Genomic DNA, 20,612 nt, shown 5'->3' with positions numbered 1-20,612 from the left:
GCCATTTTTTCCAAGTCCCTTGAAAACTGTAAAAACAGGGTTTTATTGTAGTTCTGTAATTAGCTGTGGTTTGCTTATCTCCGAATTTATACAAACATATACTGCTTAAGATTATGATTATTTTGTCATTAGGGCATTTAACAGCTGGGTGAAGGTGCCTTCCGTCTGTTAACATCAATTTAATTCTATATTATAATTTATCATTCAACTGTAAACAGAAGAGGAGAGATACTAAAGACACAAAGTTCATAGCAAGGAAACTGTGTTGGTTCATTAAAGCCAGCCCCCCAATTTTTGAAGCGTTTCTTAAAATTCTGACGTAATCGTAGATAAAAAAAACACTAAATGTTTTTTTGCAGGCTCCAGAGACTGATTGAACAAGAAAAGCTGAACATGTCCAGCAATGATTGCTATCTCTAAAATATATTACAGTACCGTGCAAACTAAGTAAATGTACAAGTATCTACTTTCACATTATCTTTGTTCCGCAAATGCTCACCTTTCTAGCATTTTTTAACTGATACCTGTTTAGTATGTACGAGAAATTACCTGTGAAACATGCTTAGAGCAACTGCAGCAGTAGCTTTCTGATGTGGACGATCTGCTTGCAAGCCTTTTCAAAACACTGTACACCTGCAGAAAATTAATGATGGACTTACAACAAACGGTTAAGCAACAAATATACAAAAATATGGAGCACAAGCAAGTGATCAAAAGGGAAAAACAATACTGTACAGAGATTATTTCAGTCATAAAATTTTACAGGGAATGTAGCCTGTGCAGCATACAATATTATCACATTAATATGAATAGTCTCCTTCAAAATGTAAAAAATACAAGGAGGAAGAAAATGTTTTCGCAGAAGAAACAAAAATCAACAGTGCAATAAATGTCAGATGTTAAACACAGCAAGTATGCCTAAGAGTACAAAACAAGGTTCAGTACAAACCAACACACAATTGTGCAAAGAATACTACATAGCTAGTCAAAAACATGGAATTCCACGAACAGATGTCCATCACTTACTGCATCAGTGGGTTGAAACATTCCTTTAATATACTGGAATGATATCAACAAAAAATGTTTGGAATAAACTAAGAGACTCTTTGTAAAGAAAATAATAGCACGAAAACACTAAATCTGTTACTATGATAAACTGGCAGTTCTACTTAACCTCCAGAACAGAATTTCAAAGAAAATCAACAGGGCATTAGGCTGTATGTTATTTTAACAGCAGCAACTGCTTTTACTATGCTAAAATACATATATGTAAATTTGACAGAGCACAGAAAGACCTAAGTGGAAACAAGGTATGCTGAGTAGATAACATTCCCTCACAGGTATTTATATTCTTGGGAGAGCCAGTTACAACAAAACTATTCCATCTAGTGTACAAGATGTACAAGACAGGTGAAATACTCCAAGATTTCAAGAAGAATGTAATAATTTCAACTTCCAAGAAAGCACATACTGACAGGTGTGATTATTACAACCTTATCTGTTTAATATGTCACAGCTGCAAGAATACTGATGGACCACTCCATGCCAAGTGGTCTATTTTTGGAAAAAGTTCCCACACGACCAACACGGAGATATATATGTCTGCTTGTGTCTCTATATGTGTGGATGGATGTGTGTGTGTGTGTGTGTGTGTGTGTGTGTGTGTGTGTGTGTGTGTGTGTGTGTGTGTGTGTGTGTGCACACGCGCGCGCGAGTGTATACCCGTCCTTTTTCCCCCCTAAGGGAAGTATTTCCGCTCCCGGGATTGGAATGACTCCTTACCCTCTCCCTTAAAACCCACATCCTTTCGTCTTTCCCTCTCCTTCCCTCTTTCCTGATGAGGGAACAGTTTGTTGCAAAAGCTTGAATTTTGTGTGTATGTTTGTGTGTCTATCGACGTGTCAGCGCTTTCGTTTGGTAAGTCACATCATCTTTGTTTTTAGATATATTTTTCCCACGTGGAATGTTTCCCTATATAATTTTCTATAACATGAATCCTTTCAAAAAAAAAAGTCAACTGCTGTGAACTTTACCAAAATTTTCACCATATCTCCAATAAGCTGGCAAACAACGCGGATATTCTGTCTTGTTAATCCTTGGTGACGTCTGTTAGATGCATTCTCAACTGTTTCTCATCCTTGTGAAAACTGTTTGTGCCATGTTTACACTCGAGTCTCTCTCACGAAGTGTTGTTCCCAAACTGTGCCACAAGTCTTTTCAAAATACCTCTGACATTGCCTTTCTGACTGAAGAAATTGTACAACAACAATCTAGGTGTGGAGAACCATCGCTGGAAATGAAAGCAACAATCAGCACATATCGCGCAGCTGTCCATTTACAAAAAGGCTTGTAAAACAAGCATGGTTTATATTTGATCCATCCTCTCATATTAATGTTGGACCTCCAGTCAGGACAATATGTTGCATGCATTTACGAGCAATAGTCGTGGATTGGAAATATCTGTGAGGCCGCTGCTGAGCAGAAGAATGCTTTAATAAACTTTATGCACCCACATGGCCCAGCAAATTAATATTATTGGCAATCAAGGAGTGACAAATGCTGGGTTCTGGACCAGCACGTTATTGCAGTTACTTCAGCACCATCAGTGGCACCACATGGCCAGTAGTACAGATTTCCTAATGATTTCACCAGCAATGTACTGAAATCAGTAAAAAATTCAAGCAGCTAGAAGCAAGCATGAGCTTAGGCTCCTAGAGGAGACTTCTTCTAACTTTGGCCTCTAACACTTAAACCTAAATTCGTCAGCAACATTTGACGTTAGCACTTAGAACTCAGGGGACAGCAGGAAGGCCAGACTGAATTTGTCAGTAACACTCGAGAACAACACAGAGCTCTGCTTGAACTCGATATCACCTTGGGAGCTACAGAACATCAGTCAGGTGTTAATTGAGGGTCCAAACTCGACCTTTCGAAGCACAACCAAGCTGATAAGTGTAGAGCCCTGTAGCTGGTTAACTGCAACACCTAACCTTCGCTGTTGTACAGCTATCAGACATGGTCCCTATATGATGATGGGGATGCTGTTCCTCTGTCTCTAAAAGAAACCAGCAGTGGTTAAGCTACCATGGATAACAGTAACACACTTGTACAATTTTTCACTAGTGCACAATGTAGGAAAAGACAGATTGCTATTTACCATAAAGAAGACATGTCAAGCTGCAGACAGGCAGAGTTAAAAGACATTCACATAAAGCTTTTGGCCATAGCATTCATCAGTAAAACACACACACACACACACACACACACACACACACGCCCCTGATGCACCCATGACTGCCGACTCCAACATCTCAGGCCAGAATGCCACTATCACGTGGGGTTACCTATCATGATACCCTGAAATGAGGGACATCCTACCCGAGATACTTCCCACCCCTCCTACAGTGATGTTCCATTGCCCACACAAACTCTACAACATCTTAGTCCATCCCTATGCCACTCCCAATCACAACACCTTGGCACAAGGATCATATGCCTGTGGAAGAACCAGGTGCAAAACCTGCCCAATCCACCCACCCAGCACTTCCTATTCCATTCCTGTCACAGGTTTATCCTGCCCCATCAGGGGCCTGGCCACCTGTGAAAGCAGCCGTATCATTTATCAACTCCATTACAATCATTGCACTGCTTTCTATATTGGTATGAAACCAACCAGCTGACCACCAGGATGAACGGCCACTGCCAAACTGGCTAAGAACAAAGCAAACAAACCTGTGGCACAACACGTAGCTTAAAATTACGTACTTGATTTTAATGCCTGTCTTTCTACCTGAGCCATCAGGATCCTTCCCTCCTCCACCACCAGCTTTTCTGAACTGTGCAGATGGGAGTTATCCTTACAACACATTCTCCACTCCCGTAATTACCTCAGCCTCAACCTATGGTTGTCCCCACACCCTCCACCCAACAGTTTCCAACCCCTCTGTCCTATCATCTCCTCCCCATTTCATCTCCCACCATGTTTATTTGCAGCCCTCTGCCAAGGAATCTAATTGTCTTTCCCAACTCCTTTTTCTCTTCTTTTTGCCCCATCTCCCTGCCCCACAACCTCCTGCACTGAGCCTGTTGACAGTCTTGTCCCTGCACACTTCACCAGACAGTGTTCATCTCTCCCTGCTTGATTGTGCGCGCGCGCACCTGTGTGTGTGTGTGCGTGTGTGAGAGAGAGAGAGAGAGAGAGAGAGAGAGAGAGAGAGAGAGAGAGAGAGAGTGGCATATATATCTGACGAATTCTGAGGCCAAAAGCTTTATGTCAGTGTCTTAACTGTGCATGTCTGCAACTTGACATGTCTTCTTTCTGGTAAGTAGCAATCTCTTTACCTACATTGTTGACATTCCTACCTGAAGTTTCCACATAAATCACAACTATGCAAACACAAAATATGCTGTACTTTTAACAGGAATCAAACTAGCACAACAATTGCATTGCAGAATAAAGAAATACTCAAAATTCTTTATAACATGGAATCCTTTCCAAAAGATGTCAGGCAGACTGCTATGAACTTCTCCAAAATTTACACAATGTGACAGTAGCATAAAATTCGAAGGCAGTTCATAAGATGTATGTTGCAGCTGTTGTGCGATAATTTTACTAGCATAGAAAAATATTTTGTTGGCACTGACCTACATCAGGTGAAATGATAATCATAATACAATAAGAGCACTCACAGCTGACATGGAAAGATTTAAGTGTTCAGTTTTCCCATGAGCTGTCCGAGGGTGGTAGAGAAGTAACCTGAAGGTGGTTCGATGAACCATTTGTCAGGCACTTAAATATAATTAATACAGTAACAATGAGATCTCTAGTGCGCCGGCAATGTACAGTCAAATTTTGAAGTTTGTATCCCATCTGATGTTGCAGCTTTTATAGCAGAAAAACAGGCTGAAATAAATCATGCGTCACGACAAGACACCCCTTCTTTGAAGTTTTTCGAGTTCTTCCACCTCACTCCTAGTAATCAGAAGTTTTGGTATTACCTTCTCCAGACAGTACTAAACAACTGTAGAACTTTAGTTTGCAAAGTACTGAAAAGCAGCAGAGGAATATTTTTGTATTCTAAGACTTTGTATTGGTATGGTAAGATATCACATGCAAAGTTTCAGGTTTATTTATTCAATTACTTCTGGAGATATAAAAAGGCTAAACAACTTATCTTTTCTTTTTCGAGCAACCATGTTTTGAGCTCTCTACTTCGAATTAACCATACAAAAGTTCTCTAAGTTCCTTTTTAATTATTTCACTTAACAGAGTGCGAAAAGTTGTACATGATGGCCAAGTTTTGTTTCTTTCAAGAACATTTTGCCAGAGATAAAATGTCTCAAAAGTTGCTGAAAACTTGGGTGCACTGTTGAAAGCTGTGCTGTGAGATCCAACAAATGACTATATCTCTACAGATATTATAATGACAAAAGTAAATACTTTACCAATGTTCAGTGGGAACATGTGAAAGTAAACACAAAATTTCATCAAAATCCATGATGATCATGCAAGGACCTCTAGACCATTTGACATGTAATTACCTTGACACCAATTATCAGTTTGAGTTCTGGAGAAATACCGGAACACTTGAGACAATACAGTCACTATGACTTAGGAGATAGGCTGAGGAAAGGCAACCCGATGTACCAGGTATTTGTAGACATACAGAAAGCTTTTGAAAATGCAGGGGGTAAAATACAGCTTATTTACAACTTTTACAGCAACCATATAGCAGTTAAGAGTCTAAAGGTATAAAAGGAAAGAAGTGGCTGAAAAGGGAGTGAGACATACTTTTAGACCATCCCTGATGATGTTCAGTCTGTACTTTGAGCAAGCAATAAAGGAAACCAAAGAAAAATTTGGATAAGAAATTAAAGTTCTGAGAGAAAAAACAAAAACTTTTGTGGTTTGCTGATGACATTGTAATTCTGTCACAGACATCAAAGGACATGGAAGAGCAGTTGAACAGAATGACCAGTGTCTTGAAAGTATGATACAAGATGAACATCAACAAAAGCAAAGCAAGTGTGATGGAATGTAGTGGAGTTTAAATCAAGTGATGCTGAGCGAATTAGATTAGGAAATGAGACACTTAAAGTAGTAGAAGAGTTTTGCTATTTGGGCAGCAAAATAACTGATGATGGTCGAAGTAGAGAGGATATAAAATGTAGACTTGCAACAGCAAGAAGAGAAATATGAACGTCGAATATAGAATCAAGTGTTAGGAAGTCTGGAGTATAGCCTTGTATGAAAATTAAGTTTAGAGGAAAAGCAGTTCAGACAAGAAGAGAATATGTGGTGCTACAAAAAAACTGCTGAAGATTATAGGAGTAGATCACTTAACTAATGAGGAGGTACTGAAATATAATTGAGAAAACGAGAAATTTGTGGCACAATGTGACCAAAAGAAGGGATTTGTTGATAGGAGGGGCCAGGGGAATTGCAAACAGAGACTAAGATATGAATACAGTACGCAAGTTCTAATGTATATAGGTTGCAATAGTTATTCAGAGATGAAGAGCCTTGCATAGGATATAGTAGCATGGCAAGGAGAGCTGCATCATAACCAGTCTTCAGACTGAAGACAACTACCAGCAATATAAACAATTGTTTAAACCTTAACTGGGTCGTACAAAACATTTTACAGCTCACATAACCAAAATACTCGGCTTAGCCTCAGTTTAGCAGAGCTCAAACATTTCTATGTCCCAGGCTACTGGCAAAACCGACACATTCGGTGGCCACTGATCTATGACGTGAGTAGGAGGGCTACATCTGTAAGGCGGGGCAGCCGGACACCGATGCAGCAGATTCTGGTATTGGCATTGACCCATGCATGGACTCTGCATAGCACAATCATTGGGATCAGCAGAAGGCTCACTGTGTACCTTCGATGTAATAAAATCAATGACATTCTTGACAGTGTTCCTCTGCATGCTTCAGCATGTATCACCGTTCTTTCCCAAACCATAACCCTCTGTCATTCTGACGTATTACAATCCCAGTTCAGGGGGTTGTAACAGTAGTTTTCCACATTTTGCTATCTTTGGAACTTGTTTTTCTTCATTTCACAGAAAATTCCATTGTCAGTAATTTTATTTGTCCATGGTACTCTTAGCTTTTCTCCTGGATAGCCACCTCTCAAATGCCTCAAGTCATTTTCTTGTCATCTCAGTCAAAGTTCAGGTCCCACATCCACAGAAAAGAATGGAAAACATGTAGCAATGTAGAAATCTTAATTTTGTTTTGATTAAGAGGTGATGGCTCCGTCATTTTATGAACTGCAGCTCCCGCTTTCTCAACAGGAACTTAAATTTCTTTCAAGTTATCCCATTTGTTGTTAATGTTAGTTTATAGGTATGTATAATTTGTTTTCTTGCTCAATAAATTCACCATTAATGTTTAGGCAATACGAAATGTCTGTTACATTTAGTGCTTTGCAGCTTTGTATAAAATGTAAATTTGTCATTAATGATTTACTGTTTGATGTAACCTGCTTATTTGTAGTATTTTATTTTACTGCACAGGTTTGGGCATATCTGGGTTACAAAAGACCTTCTTTTATGTTACTTCTAGTATATGAGGTAGTATTTTTTATGTATGTGATTTTTCATATGATTACAATTTCTATGCAACACTTTTTAGCATATGCCAGTGACAATATTTCTTAATAATAAGCTTTATATGCAAAAACGTAAGGTATTTTTTTTAATGAAAATATACACAGTTGTCACTGGCAATTGCTGTACATGCAAAGATTATTGCCATTCAAGAATACTAATGAAATTTTCATCATTTTTTGGTTTTGTAGATCAATCTATTAATTTAGAATGTCAGGATGTATTGGAAATGAGCGTTTGGTGTCACTGGCCGGGAGGCCCCTTGCGGGGCAGGTCCAGCCGCTTTGGTGCAGGTCTTATTACATTCGACGCCATATTGGGCGACCTGCGCGCCAGATGGGAATGAAACGATGATGAAGACAACACAATACCCAGTCCGAGAGCGGAGAAAATCTCAGACCCAGCCGGGAATCGAACCCGGGCCCATAGAAAGGCAACCTGTCAAGCTGACCACTCAGCTATTGGGGCGGACAGGATGTATTGTTATATGGGGAAGTTGCATATTTCTGCCTATGCATTTAGTAAGCTGCCTTTTTCAGCAATATATAGAACTGACAGGCACTATGTTTTGTCACTGGTTGTGTGGTTTTGTTCTGACACACACACACACACACACACACACACACACACACACACACACACACACACACACAAAAATCAAAGATTTCATAGTGTTCTTGAATGGCAACACGTTTCTTTGTTCTGCAAGCAGATATAACAAAAATTAGAAGTAGCATTATGTATATTCTATGATATATAACAAAAAACAAACTTATGTATAGTAATTGTCAATGACAATTGCATATATTTTATAAAAACACTATGCTTATTGCATTTATGTATGTATAAAGCATATTATCTTATTACTACAAGATTATTATGAAATAATATCACTGGCAGATGCTAAAAACCATTATGCATATGGCAAGTTACATTATAAAGACAAGAAAAATCAGACACGCATAAAACACTACTACATATACTAGAAGTAATGTATTAGAAGAAAGCTCTTTGGTAGTACACATACTGCTGATGAAAGGCAACACCCAAAATAAACCACCACCAAGAAGCTGCTTACGTCAAATAATTAATAATTAACATGGCATATTTATGGTTTAAATGACAGTATGGTATATATTTCTTGTTGACTACAATGAATTTTGTTTTACCTATGTTTATTTCTAGGCCACAACACTCATCTTTTGGTGATGCAAGATACAAGATGTCTAGGGCTATTTAAGCTGTCAGCAAATATTACAGTTAGTGTAGTGGATACTGTTCAGCTTCAAGGCAATTCTTTCTTAAACATTTTCATGGGCTTCTTTGAAGGGAATATGAGCTAAAATATTGGTGGCAACAAAATACAGCCCCGTCTCACTCCTTGGCATATCTTTAATGTGTCATGTTTATCATTTTCTATTCTTGTAGTGGCATATTGGTTCCAATACAAATTAATTATGATCCAGGTCGTTGTCATATACCCCACTGTTTTTCAGCACCTTGACTGTCTTGCAATGTTGTACTCACTAAAAAGCCGTTTGATAATCAGTAGAACAAGCACAGACACCACAGTTCATGTCTTCACCTCCAATATAGTTTTAATGGAGAGACTTTGTAGATTCTTTTGTGAATAACTTTTAGAAATATTTTCATGACATGACTCATCACATTTGTTGTGAAATCAGTACATTTTGGCTTTTTTTTTTTTTTGGCAACATTAAAAACTCTTGACTGAGGACACTGAGGAATGGTACCTGACTTACACATAATTTTTATTGAATGGTTTTATCATCCAGTCTATTTGTTCTTCATCAAAAAACTTACAGAATTCAGAATGCACCTCCTCTGGTCCTGCAGCTTTCCGACCTTTCACCATACCGCTGACTCATTATTTCTGCTGGTCCTGTTTTTCCAGTGGCTTCAGGTGAGTCTGGCCTATCATCATGAGAAAGTTCAGCAGTTCTTCCTAGCAGGTATTCTTACGCTTTTGTCGGTCAGCTTATCATAATCACAACCCAAGCAACAGCCCAGTCCACAGGACAGAATACATAACTTTGCAGGATATTGCAAGGGTGGCCAGAGCAGTTAACAAAACGAGCACATCCGAATATCTTACCCATTTCTCCCTCTGACGCCATATCAATGTCAAGGATGCTGTCTTTATGTTGGCCATGGAGGCTGTGAAATGCTGGATTGTCATTTAACCTATGTTCCAGCCAAGAATTCTACAGTTGCCTCACCAGTCGCACTGGGGCACGAGCAGCATGAAATCATTAGTGCAACGATACATACATTGGCCACGCACTCGTCAGGCAACTGAAACAACCGTCTATTCTCAGCATGTATGTTCCCAGAATGTTACGTACAACACAGCATTTTCTGCATGGCCAAAACAAAAGTATTCTTGGGATACAGTGCACATTAATCATGCTGGACCACTCTAAAGGCACAATGTAGCTGTTGATGTTGGACACAGTGTACAATCCCAAATGTGTCACCCAGAGGTCCTTAAAGAATACTATTGCAAAAATCCCTGGCAACGCATACATAGCTGCAATAGAGTAAGCACCACACAGATCTACATCAGACGACAGCCCTCAGTTTGCATCATTTGAGATGATGGAGACTCAGTCCCCAGTGGAGCCTTAATGATCTTTCTCATGAGCTATCGGTATCCTTACGAATCTTTTCAGAACCTGACAAATTAGCCCACCTAAAAGACCTCATTGTTTATTTTGATTTCCCTTGGGATGTTCATACTCTGCCTATTGACAGACACTGCTCTATTTACAGAATGGTTGACTCACTACTTTTCTTGTGAAGTTGCTCACCCCTATCATATCCTGGCAGGTAGAAACTTTGAATGTAACCTTTGTGTTCTCCTGCTAATCCATCAGCATTTACTGATTGTAGAGTCTAACCCTGCTTTGTGGGACATTTGTTGCATGGATGTAGTGGATTATGTTTGTAACCTGAGGGATACAGAAAAGACCACAACAATGTTATAAGTCAGTTGCTTTTCTTGGAAAGCTAATTTAAGCTTTTTTACTAACTGCCATACGTTTATAAAAAAATATTTTTCATTATAATCAATTGTATAGGAGATACAATACAGACAGTTAGGAAATGTGAGAAAGCAAACTAACTCTGGTGAGAGAGAAGCTGTAGAAAAAATATAGAAAGTAGCCATGTATTATAAGATTTTGACTTCTTTTCCAGTGCATTGTTCCTTCTTTCTAACTTTCTGCATTTGTCTGTTCTGGTTCAGAATTTGGAGTGACTTTACCTCAAGTTACTTCTCCTATACAGTTGTCATTTTCTACATTTTCCCCTTTTCTACTTGTCCCTTCTCCTTATTCAGAAGCACTTTTCTTGTTCTTATTAAAATAAATTAAGGAGGACACCATTCTCACAAGCAAAGCAAATTCCTACATAACTTTCACTGTAGTGAGTACGGATAATTCCTAAACTTATTAAATTTGCGCTGCTGTGGACATGTATACACATATTTTCCCCACTGCTCCCCAGGTGCTGTTGGACGTATATATGCAGGACACCTGGGTTTTCCTTCACTGCTATGGATGTCTATAAGCATCCTGGGCCACTGATCTCTCACTGCCGTCGATGGAGATACTTCCATTTTTCGGTGAACAAAAAATTTGAGTTTTTATAATGCAAATTTTTGAGTATTTATCATACAACATATGTGCCTCATTACGTGCTATCATTTACAGAAAACCTTTTGACACCTTTAATCATTTATTAGATATGACAGTTGTTATGCCCACGATTCGCAATGAGTAAGGACGTGAATGGGTGTGTCGCGTTGGACCACCCATCGGATATAAAACCCATTAACTCGAGAACAAAGTGAGGCATTGTTCTGCTTTCAATTTCAAATAAAATTCAGAGATCTTCTCTACATTTCATTTGCTGTAATGTATGGCCTAAAACCAACCATATGCGAAGTTTATGCAATTCATTTTTATCTCTGCAAAACTTTTAAAATTTCGCACACCGTCTTAAGTAATGTAATGCAGTACAGTAATTATGGCATATAAGGAAATGAAATTCAGTCAGTCATCAAGCGAAGATATCAGAGTATAATATGTGCAAAAATCAATTTTTTCGTTGAATAGCTTTCAAAAAAACATATATGTATTTCCTACCATCTACAACAGCGTCTCTCAACACAGGCACCAAAATTTGGCGAGCAGTACATCCATAAGAAAGCCATCCTTATGCCGAATGCAGAGAGGAAGCCTGTAGCAGCGAAAGGGTTAATTATCAACAAACGCAGAAGACACTATTTCATATGCCATTGACAATAAGTGGCTTGGAAACTATGTGATGACGACTCTTGGGGGTGGTGGTGCTAGTGGTGGTGGTTGAATTTATAGTTCACAACTGATTTCTAATATTTTTGGCCTCCGATTTCTTAAATAAATGTGGTGCACCTCCACAGTCCAAGTATCTTCAGTACATCGCATGAAATCAAAGATAGACACACAGTTATCGAGCAGAGGAGATTACAGCAGCAGAAGGAACAAGATTTAACATTTATAACAGAAAATACCATGATTATATTTGATTCTTATTTCTTATCATTCATCAAAGAAGTACGATTTTCATCTCTGAGGGCGTTATCTTATGGAAATCCAGTCCTCAGTACAGCTAACGTGTATTATCATAAATTTTCTTACTATTGCGTCAGCAGCTTCATGACGGAAATTAAAAGCATGCTTAAGAACGGAAGTTATTTAAAAACAAGCTAATAAATAGAACCAAAGAAATACAGTACAGAATTGAAAAATTTATCCAACTGGCGTGAAACTGCATATCTACAGACACTGAATGTAACTAATAATTTAAACTAATTATGCACTTATTTTACTACTCAACCACTTTGTTACAGAATTTGAACTACATATCATAAATATTAACAGTAAAGCAAAGGTTCTCACTTTCTTTGCTAGCCACGAAAATAGTTCAATGAGCTTTGCTAAAGATGAGGACCAATTCAACGTAAACGACGTTCTGTACCTCCTGATGGCTTCACCAATATTCAATGGCTCACACAAGTCTAATGGTTGACATTGCACATGAGGTGGTATGCTCTGCAAGGCCTGCTAAAAACAATAATACTTTACACACGACTAGCACAAAAATTAAAACAAGTCAGAAGAGTCTAACAAACACAACAAATTGACAGTTATTCACCTACTACCATTCATTAAACTTAGTAGCATTTTTCCATGTGTATGAAGTGCATAGTTACCTGAGCTATAATAATTCATTCAGTTTGTGTATTAATCTTCTATGCAGCTGAAATTTGTGACAGTTACTTAGACTATGCACGTTTTGCATTCTTATTTCCAAAGATGTCATCAGTGGCAACTTTTTTTTTTTCACACATGCCCAAATTTTCACTAAAATGAGATTCTTTCCAAACACTCATTTAACAGTATAAAATTGCATTCGCATGGACATAATACTGTCCCTGTCTGCTAGAATATGGGCAGCATGTTTATGAAAGCACGGCATACAATCTGACAAAAACTGAAGTGCAAGATTTAACAAAAAATTGCCACTGATAATGATGCTAGCAATGTTGAACATGGGGAGAAAACATTGCTTAAGATATAAATATGTTTTCTTTATCATCCACTTGCATAATCAAACAAACACAATGAACAATTATGACAACAAAAAATGTGAATAATTCAGTTCCGAAAGATGTCAGGAGTTACCTTACAAAAATTAAATAAATTTTTAGCACATCAAGGTGGGGAACACACAACATTGACAATGTCTCACATTCAAAACAGCAAAAGTTGTGTCTGAATTCAGTGAATTATTCTACAATAACAACTGATCATCATTGGATTGCCCATAAGGTGTCTGAAATATATTTGTTTAGTACTGATAACTGCAGAATGTGGGTGAATTAAGAGTTCTACATGTGGTAGTGGTGTTGTATAATTATAACCAATGAGAAACAAGGAAGAAGGCAAACGTCAATGCTGACACAGACAACTCTTCTGGTAGTAGCACCACAAAAGAGGGCATCAAGCCACCAGTGTATTTTAGCACTTAAAAATTTGTTAGCCTCAAGATCTATGAACTAGGAAGAATTGCAAAGCAAATGTCAAAATGAATTGTTGTAATTCAGCAATTCTGTCTGCAGGTTAACATATGAGATATTTCTAGTTAACATAATGAGAGATATTTCTATGTCTGAAGCAAGCAAAACTGGACCTTTTGGTTAACTTACTTATGTGCTAGTACCATCTCAGTTTATTATCCATCTGGATGGCTATGAACTACAGTTGAGCTGCTGCGCAGAAGATGTATTGGGAACAGTGAACAATCAAAAGGCTTCAATTACCATTTAAACTTTTCATTTTCACCACTTAGTACTTCAACTGTTAAAATGATGTCAGACTTAAGAAAATTTAAATCCTTAAGAAATCTAAAAAACCTTAAGTGCTACAAAATTCTACAACCTATTTACCTGATATGTCATATCACAGTTTCCACTATCTGCTGGTGTGTCCACTTCTTCTACACATTCTAATGTCTTAACTGGTTTCCCATGCTCTCTTATACTTTTTACGCTGGTGTCTTTTGGGCTTCCTGTCGTCTCCTGGAATACAAATACTTATACATGATTACATTCAACAGCCTACTGATAAGGGGTACAGTAATCATATTTTTGTAATTTTTCATATCTATGGTACGCAACGTTCAGAATTCAAATATGAATTGGCCAAAGCAGTTCAACGCAGCTCTCAAAATTCAAGAAAATTGATCCTGAAGTTCTCCAACAGGCCTTAATTTACTAAATATAGGTCAGTTTATAACGAGACATGTAGCTCTGTCAGGGGCACTTGAGCTGTAATTGCTGGAGTGCTGGTTGAAGTCTTGCTTCAGTATTTTTTTATCTAGTTGAATTCTAATACCTACATCATTTAAATATAAAATTCATTAAATATATGATAATTAACACACATCTATCATTTTTATGAGAAGTGCATGTGAGTTTAATAGAAATGCGATATTTGAGTGTGTGTCTTCACAGAGAGTCTCATATGTGCGTTTTTATAACCTCTGCAGTATGCCCGTTACTATTGGTTAACATTGACATCAGTTGCCAAAACTGAGATCCCATGCCACTGTTCGTTGGCTGGGTTGTTGGATGAGTAAAGGGATCGAACTATGGGGTCATCAGTCCCTTTTTCCTCAAACAGACAGGTCTACATGACTGTACATCAGAGATAGCCTACCAGAGGAGGGGAGGGGGGTGGGGGGGGGGAGAGTGTACGAAATGTCAATGAAGGCAAGATAAGGGACAAAAGGGAGGATGATGGGCATGCAAGGTGCCCCATCTGCAGAGCAGCAATGAAGTAACATACATCCCCAGTGCCCGCCACTTACCACAGTTAACTCCACTCAGAAAAGCATAGAAAGACAAAAGATGAACAAGTCTAACAGACAACAGGAGAAGGGAGAAGAAGAGCAAAAGAGCAGGTAGGGCGAGGACCCAGCTGGACCACCAAGCCTAGACAACCACATCCTGGTGTGGGCAGAGGAGGCAACAGAATTTTCTCCCAACCCCTCAATAAGGTTACGTGTCCTTCCCTTAACAAGAAAGGCGAAAGCCCTTTCATGAATAAAATGCAAAATTAAGTCAGTAGCTGGGGCATCACCTCCTCACAAAAGGGGTAGCGAGTCAGGGAGATTGAGTGTCTGCCACAGGGTGGGTAGTTTGGGGACTGTCCAGCAAAATGTGGACTACCATCAAATGGTAACCACAACGACCATGGGGTGGGTCCTCATGATGGAGGACATGACCATGCCTCAGCCACGTATGGGTGCTGCACACCCGGCAAAGGACAGCAGAGTCCTTCTGAGAGGCCTACATGGAGGGCGTCCACAGATTTGTAGTCTCCTTTATCACCCATGGTTTGTTTGGTAAGTCAGTGTGAGTATTCTAGACTCCTAACACTTGACTGCACAATACTGATTGGAGGTCTGTTTCTGGAATACTGATACCAAGAGTTGGTTTACTGGTAGCCAGTTTGGCCAGGCTATCAGCGAGTTCATTCTCCAGAATCCCGACATGACCTGGGGTCCAGATGAAAGTGACTGGGCATCCACATTGTTCGAGGGCATACAGAGAATCCTGGACAGCAATGACCAAGGGATGGGGTTAACACTGGTCGACAGCTTGCAAACTACTCAAGGAGTCGCTGCAGATGAGAAAGGACCCACCGATGCAGTAAGCAATACTCTTAAGAGCACGAGAGTGGCTATCAACTCCGCAGTGAAAACACTACAGCCATTCAGAAAGGAATGCAGTTCAGTATGTGTTGTGTGAGTATAAGCAAAGTCCGCTTGACCAGCAACCATCAAGCCATCAATATAGACTACGTTTGAACCCCAGGATTCGCCAAGGACAGAGAAAAATTTGAGACAGAGGGCCTTGAGAGGGACCGAGTCTTTCAGACCTTGTGATAGGTCAAGATGAAGCTGTGGCCAAGGGATACGCCATGGAGGGGTATGTAAGTGGGCCCAGAGGAGAGGTGGAAGATTAGGACGGACCAAACGTGGACTGATCATAATCCTTGATCTAGGCCACTATTGTGGAAGATGGATTTCCATGTTAGGAAAGAGAAGATCATAGTTTATGTGCTCAGGAGAGCTGCGAACATGGGTTACATACCTGACAAGCTGCTGTTGGTACCCGATCCACAATGGAGGGACCCCATCCTTCGTGAGTCAGCTGGTCACAGGACTAGTTCGAAATGCTCCTGTCGCAAGTTAAACCCTACAATGGTGTATCAGATCCAGTATGTGCAATGCTGAACCATATGCCAGACTCCAATAGTCGAGACGGGATTGTGTAAGGGCTCTGTAGAGCTGCAGAAGGGTTGTGCGAGCTGCATCCTAGCTGGTGTTTATCAGGCAGCGAAGTGTATTACTCTGGTTGTGGATGAACAGTACAACATTGACAAAAGTGCACAAATTGAGTCTTAGCCGCTGAAAACCGAAAGCCACTGGCAGCCAGCCAAGGGTGACAGTAGAGGTGAAAGCACTCCACGCAGCACCATTGAGAGCCCATCTGAGCAGGCATTCAGGGACGTGATGCTGAGGGAGGGATAAGAAGGTTGTGAACTGCTCACTGCCACACAGGTCATCATGGACTCTCCAGTGGATGGATGGCAGAAGACAATGGCTGCAAATGGGAAGGTCAATGGCCAAGAAAGTACTGTGTTCACACTGAAGTGTGTGGTGTTATCAATAGGCAAGAGGCAAAGGTCAAGTTGTGACAGTATGATTCAAAATCTTTACCGCAGCCAGTGCTTGTGGTTCCGTGTGTGTGTGTGTGTGTGTGTGTGTGTGTGTGTGTGTGTGTGTGATGAGAAGCTGTAGGAAATGCTGAAAGTGGAGAAACTAGTGCCAATCATAAACCAGGTCCAGACAGGGTCTGCACCAAGAAAGCTTAACGATAGAGAGGCAGAAGGGGAAAGGGCAAACTGAAGTATAAGCTTGCAGCACGGAAAGGAAGAAGTAATGCTGCGAAGGCTGGGGCCCTGTGGTAGCCAAGCACATACTCACAAAAGAGGTGTGAGCCTCTCTGAAGAGGGAGGGGGGGGGGGGTATCATGCCACTGTCATAACACTTACCCCAGTACCTAGTATTACCTGCAGAGTGGGCCACAGTTGGTTGGGTTAAAGGATTTTGGTGAATTCCACAACAGTGGGAAGGGATGTAACATTTTTTACAAGAGACAGCTGCGGCTGTAGTGACATTTCAGGGTTCGATGCCTAAGCAGCAGACAGTGTTTTGCAGCTTTACACATTAAAATCTAATGGAGGGAGGGAGGGAGCATGGGCAATGGCAATTTGCCTGATCCCGCACAAGATGATGATGCTGAAGGGTACTTAAGCAGTGATGATTCAAGATTACACATGAGATATATCTATGTATACTACAAGCAAATCATCACAGAAAATAGCCTAATCAAACCAACACAAACAGTGGTAATTTCTGAAGAAGCAATGTTACTATCAGAAGACTTATTCCATTATACGTTACAAACCTTACACGAAAACAGTATGTAGCATGTGAAGAGGTAATTATGTTCAATGAACAGAAAGAAGGAATTTTTTCCATGGTATTACAATAATCAGAAGTAAGAAAACACACATTTTTCATAAAAAATGATAATTAGGGGTGTGAGTTGTCATATACTTAATGAACTTTATATTTAAATGATGCAAGTGTTTGAACTGAACGAGAAAAAAATTATGAGCAAAGAGGATCTTAAACCAGCAGTCCACTGGTTACCACCCTCAAGTGCTACTGACAGAGCCATGCAACACTCCAAAATCTCTCCTACCTTTAATAAATTAAGGTCACTCTGAGAACTTCAAAGTCTATTTTCTCATTTTCTCGAGAATTTCTGACTGTTTCATCTAACTGCTTTCAGACACTGGTATTTGAGTTCTGAAGTTCACATGCCATAAACATGAATAATTACAGAAATCTGATAGCAGTGCAGCCCCTTGTGAGATCGGTTCCCAAGATTTCAAAAAGGCAACTACCTCCTCTTATTACATGTCTCGACAAAAGCAACCACAAATTAAAGTATTAAAAACTATGCAATAAAATACTGGACAGAATGCAGAGTGTTCAGAATTCAAACTATACTGTACACATGCACAACAAAGAAAACATCCTAGATGACCATTTCAGGGCTACTGAATGGTAAAATTAACTACTTATACGTCCATTTATAAATTAATAACTTAATAAAATCACGTTCTAGTTAAATGCAGTAAGTCTCTTTATGCTAGTAAGCACTAGGAGAGTAGAACATGGAAGGAGCCTTCATAAGAAATAGTGGAATACAAAGTAACAGGCACTTGATCAGCAACACTTTCATTACAAAAGTCATATGATTCTAATCAATGCAGAACTTTAAAATAATCCCTGTACCATAAGAAGGAGAGCATGCTTAATTGTGTGACACGTACACACTAGGCCAGTGAATGACAGACTGCATTCAGCCAAACACTGGTCACCAGGGCACTGGTGTTGGGCTTCTCCTCCACACCATACAAAGAACCTGAGCCAAGGGATTTGGTCATGTGCAATCACAGTTGGCTTTGATAGCTTGCTGATGCTCCCATTTTGTTATTGTTGTAGAGTAGAGTTTTAATTAAAATTTCACTGACTAATGAGGAAAGAAGAGGATTTAGCAGTTACTGCATGCACAATATTTATTTTACTACAAGAAGCTGATGTTCAGAAAAGGTAGGACAAAATTAATGTCTATCTTAAAGTTGAATTAGAATATAGGCTATGTCATATCTGTTACTGAACTGTGTAAGCCCTAAAATTCCCAAAGATACCACCTCTTTTAGGAGAGCTGTATCTGCAGCAGAAAGTTCATAGATACTCCCGCTTTTGTTTGTATCTCTGTCGTTCACAGCGAAAACATGTCAATAAAGAACACCATTTTCTTTTTATATAGTGCATATCACTTTCTAATAGCAGAGTTATTTCTCTCCAAGTGCCTAGTCTTTTCAGTTTGTTCGTAAGGGCCCATAAACATTCCCATTCGTGTTACAACTATAAGCTTTAATGCTTTCTCCATATTCCACTCTATACTCCAGTATTTTTAAATAAAATGAATACCTACCCTTAGCAAGAGCAGTCATTGCCTGCAGGGGAAGCAGCGACTAAGTTTTTCAGGACAGCCACGAGCAGCACTCAGTATGTTTTACCAACTGGTTTTCCTCTTTAACAGAAAATTACTGTACTTTATACAGTAAGTTCCAGAGTTTCTGATGATGCTCTTATTAAATCAAAGAGCAAAACAGATGAACAAAACATACTCAGTATGTCTTGTTGATGTACGGAAACACATACACACCCATTCCAGAGACCCACAAAACCGCTATTGAATCAACAAATATTTGATCTGGCATCAACACTATAAGAGGGGTCCCAACACCAACCAACTGCCAATGCTTTGATTTTAAAGCCAGCAAACCGAACAGCAACCAAGGCCAACCACTTTGTTGGTTCCGATTTGCCACCTGTACACACTAAGCAAATCTCTGTCAACAACATAGCTGGCTGTCATTCGTTGGCCTACTGTGTATGTAGCTGTAGAGCTATAATTGGCACCTGTGCCTCCTCACCTCTGGGTCACAATGACAACACTAACTCCCCTGCCCCCCCCCCCCCCCAAAAAAATCACTCTGTGGAGTGTGTGTGTGTGTGTGTGTGTGTGTGTGTATGTGTAGGGACGCAACACCACCTATCTGTGGCTAATTAAATTTTACAATCACCCCTGGCCTGAAGCCGTAACTAGACCAATTGAAGACTGCCATAATAATTAATAAGACCTTCTGACAAACAAATTTACTCAGATTCCTTAATAACTGAATCCCAGAAGGATTTCATTGTGGACAAGATTTTCGTAGTAGAAAAATCAATGAAAAGTCATGCGGAGATGATATGCTCTACTATGGCTGACTTACTTGGTCGCAAAAGACACGTAGCAATAAGGATCGTGCACCTTTCATAAGCTCTGCATTTAATTTAGATGTTACCATCTTGGCAGCTCTTTCTCAACATGGAGAAAACACTAAAAAAGTACAGTCTACATATTGTCAGAAGACTTTAGGTTTAATTCTGCCAATGCCCTGATGTTGCTCACACATCTACTTCACTACTCTATAGTTCACACGTAAGTGCCTGGCAGAGCGTTCTTTGAATCACGTTCTCTAACAATGTGTAGGAAAAATGAACATTTAAATATTTCTGCACGAGCTAGGATTACTCTTATTTTCTATGATGATCGTTTCTACCTATGTAGGTTGCTGAGAAAATATTTTCACCTTCAGAGGAGAAAATTGGTGACTGAAATTTCGTGACAAAATCCCACACCAAAGAGAAACACCTTTGTTTTAATT

The 20,612-nt window shown here is 39.5% G+C and overlaps 1 protein-coding gene across 1 annotated transcript in view; it reads right to left on the bottom strand.

The window, feature by feature from the left end:
• LOC126203600 (histone acetyltransferase KAT6A-like) overlaps nt 1–20,612 on the bottom strand; it is a 166,520-nt gene that overhangs the window by 33,573 nt on the left and 112,335 nt on the right. The window contains exons 4-6 of the mRNA XM_049937966.1: nt 14,135–14,266; nt 12,585–12,749; nt 550–633 (exon numbers count right to left, since the gene is read on the bottom strand). Of these exons, the coding sequence (XP_049793923.1) occupies nt 550–633; nt 12,585–12,749; nt 14,135–14,266 (381 nt within the window). The remainder of the gene's footprint in view (nt 1–549; nt 634–12,584; nt 12,750–14,134; nt 14,267–20,612) is intronic.

This window comes from Schistocerca nitens, chromosome 9 (assembly GCF_023898315.1).
Source record: "Schistocerca nitens isolate TAMUIC-IGC-003100 chromosome 9, iqSchNite1.1, whole genome shotgun sequence".
NCBI lineage: Eukaryota > Metazoa > Arthropoda > Insecta > Orthoptera > Acrididae > Schistocerca > Schistocerca nitens.
Note: the sequence above shows the minus strand (reverse complement) of the source record. Positions and strands in the feature narration are given on the sequence as shown.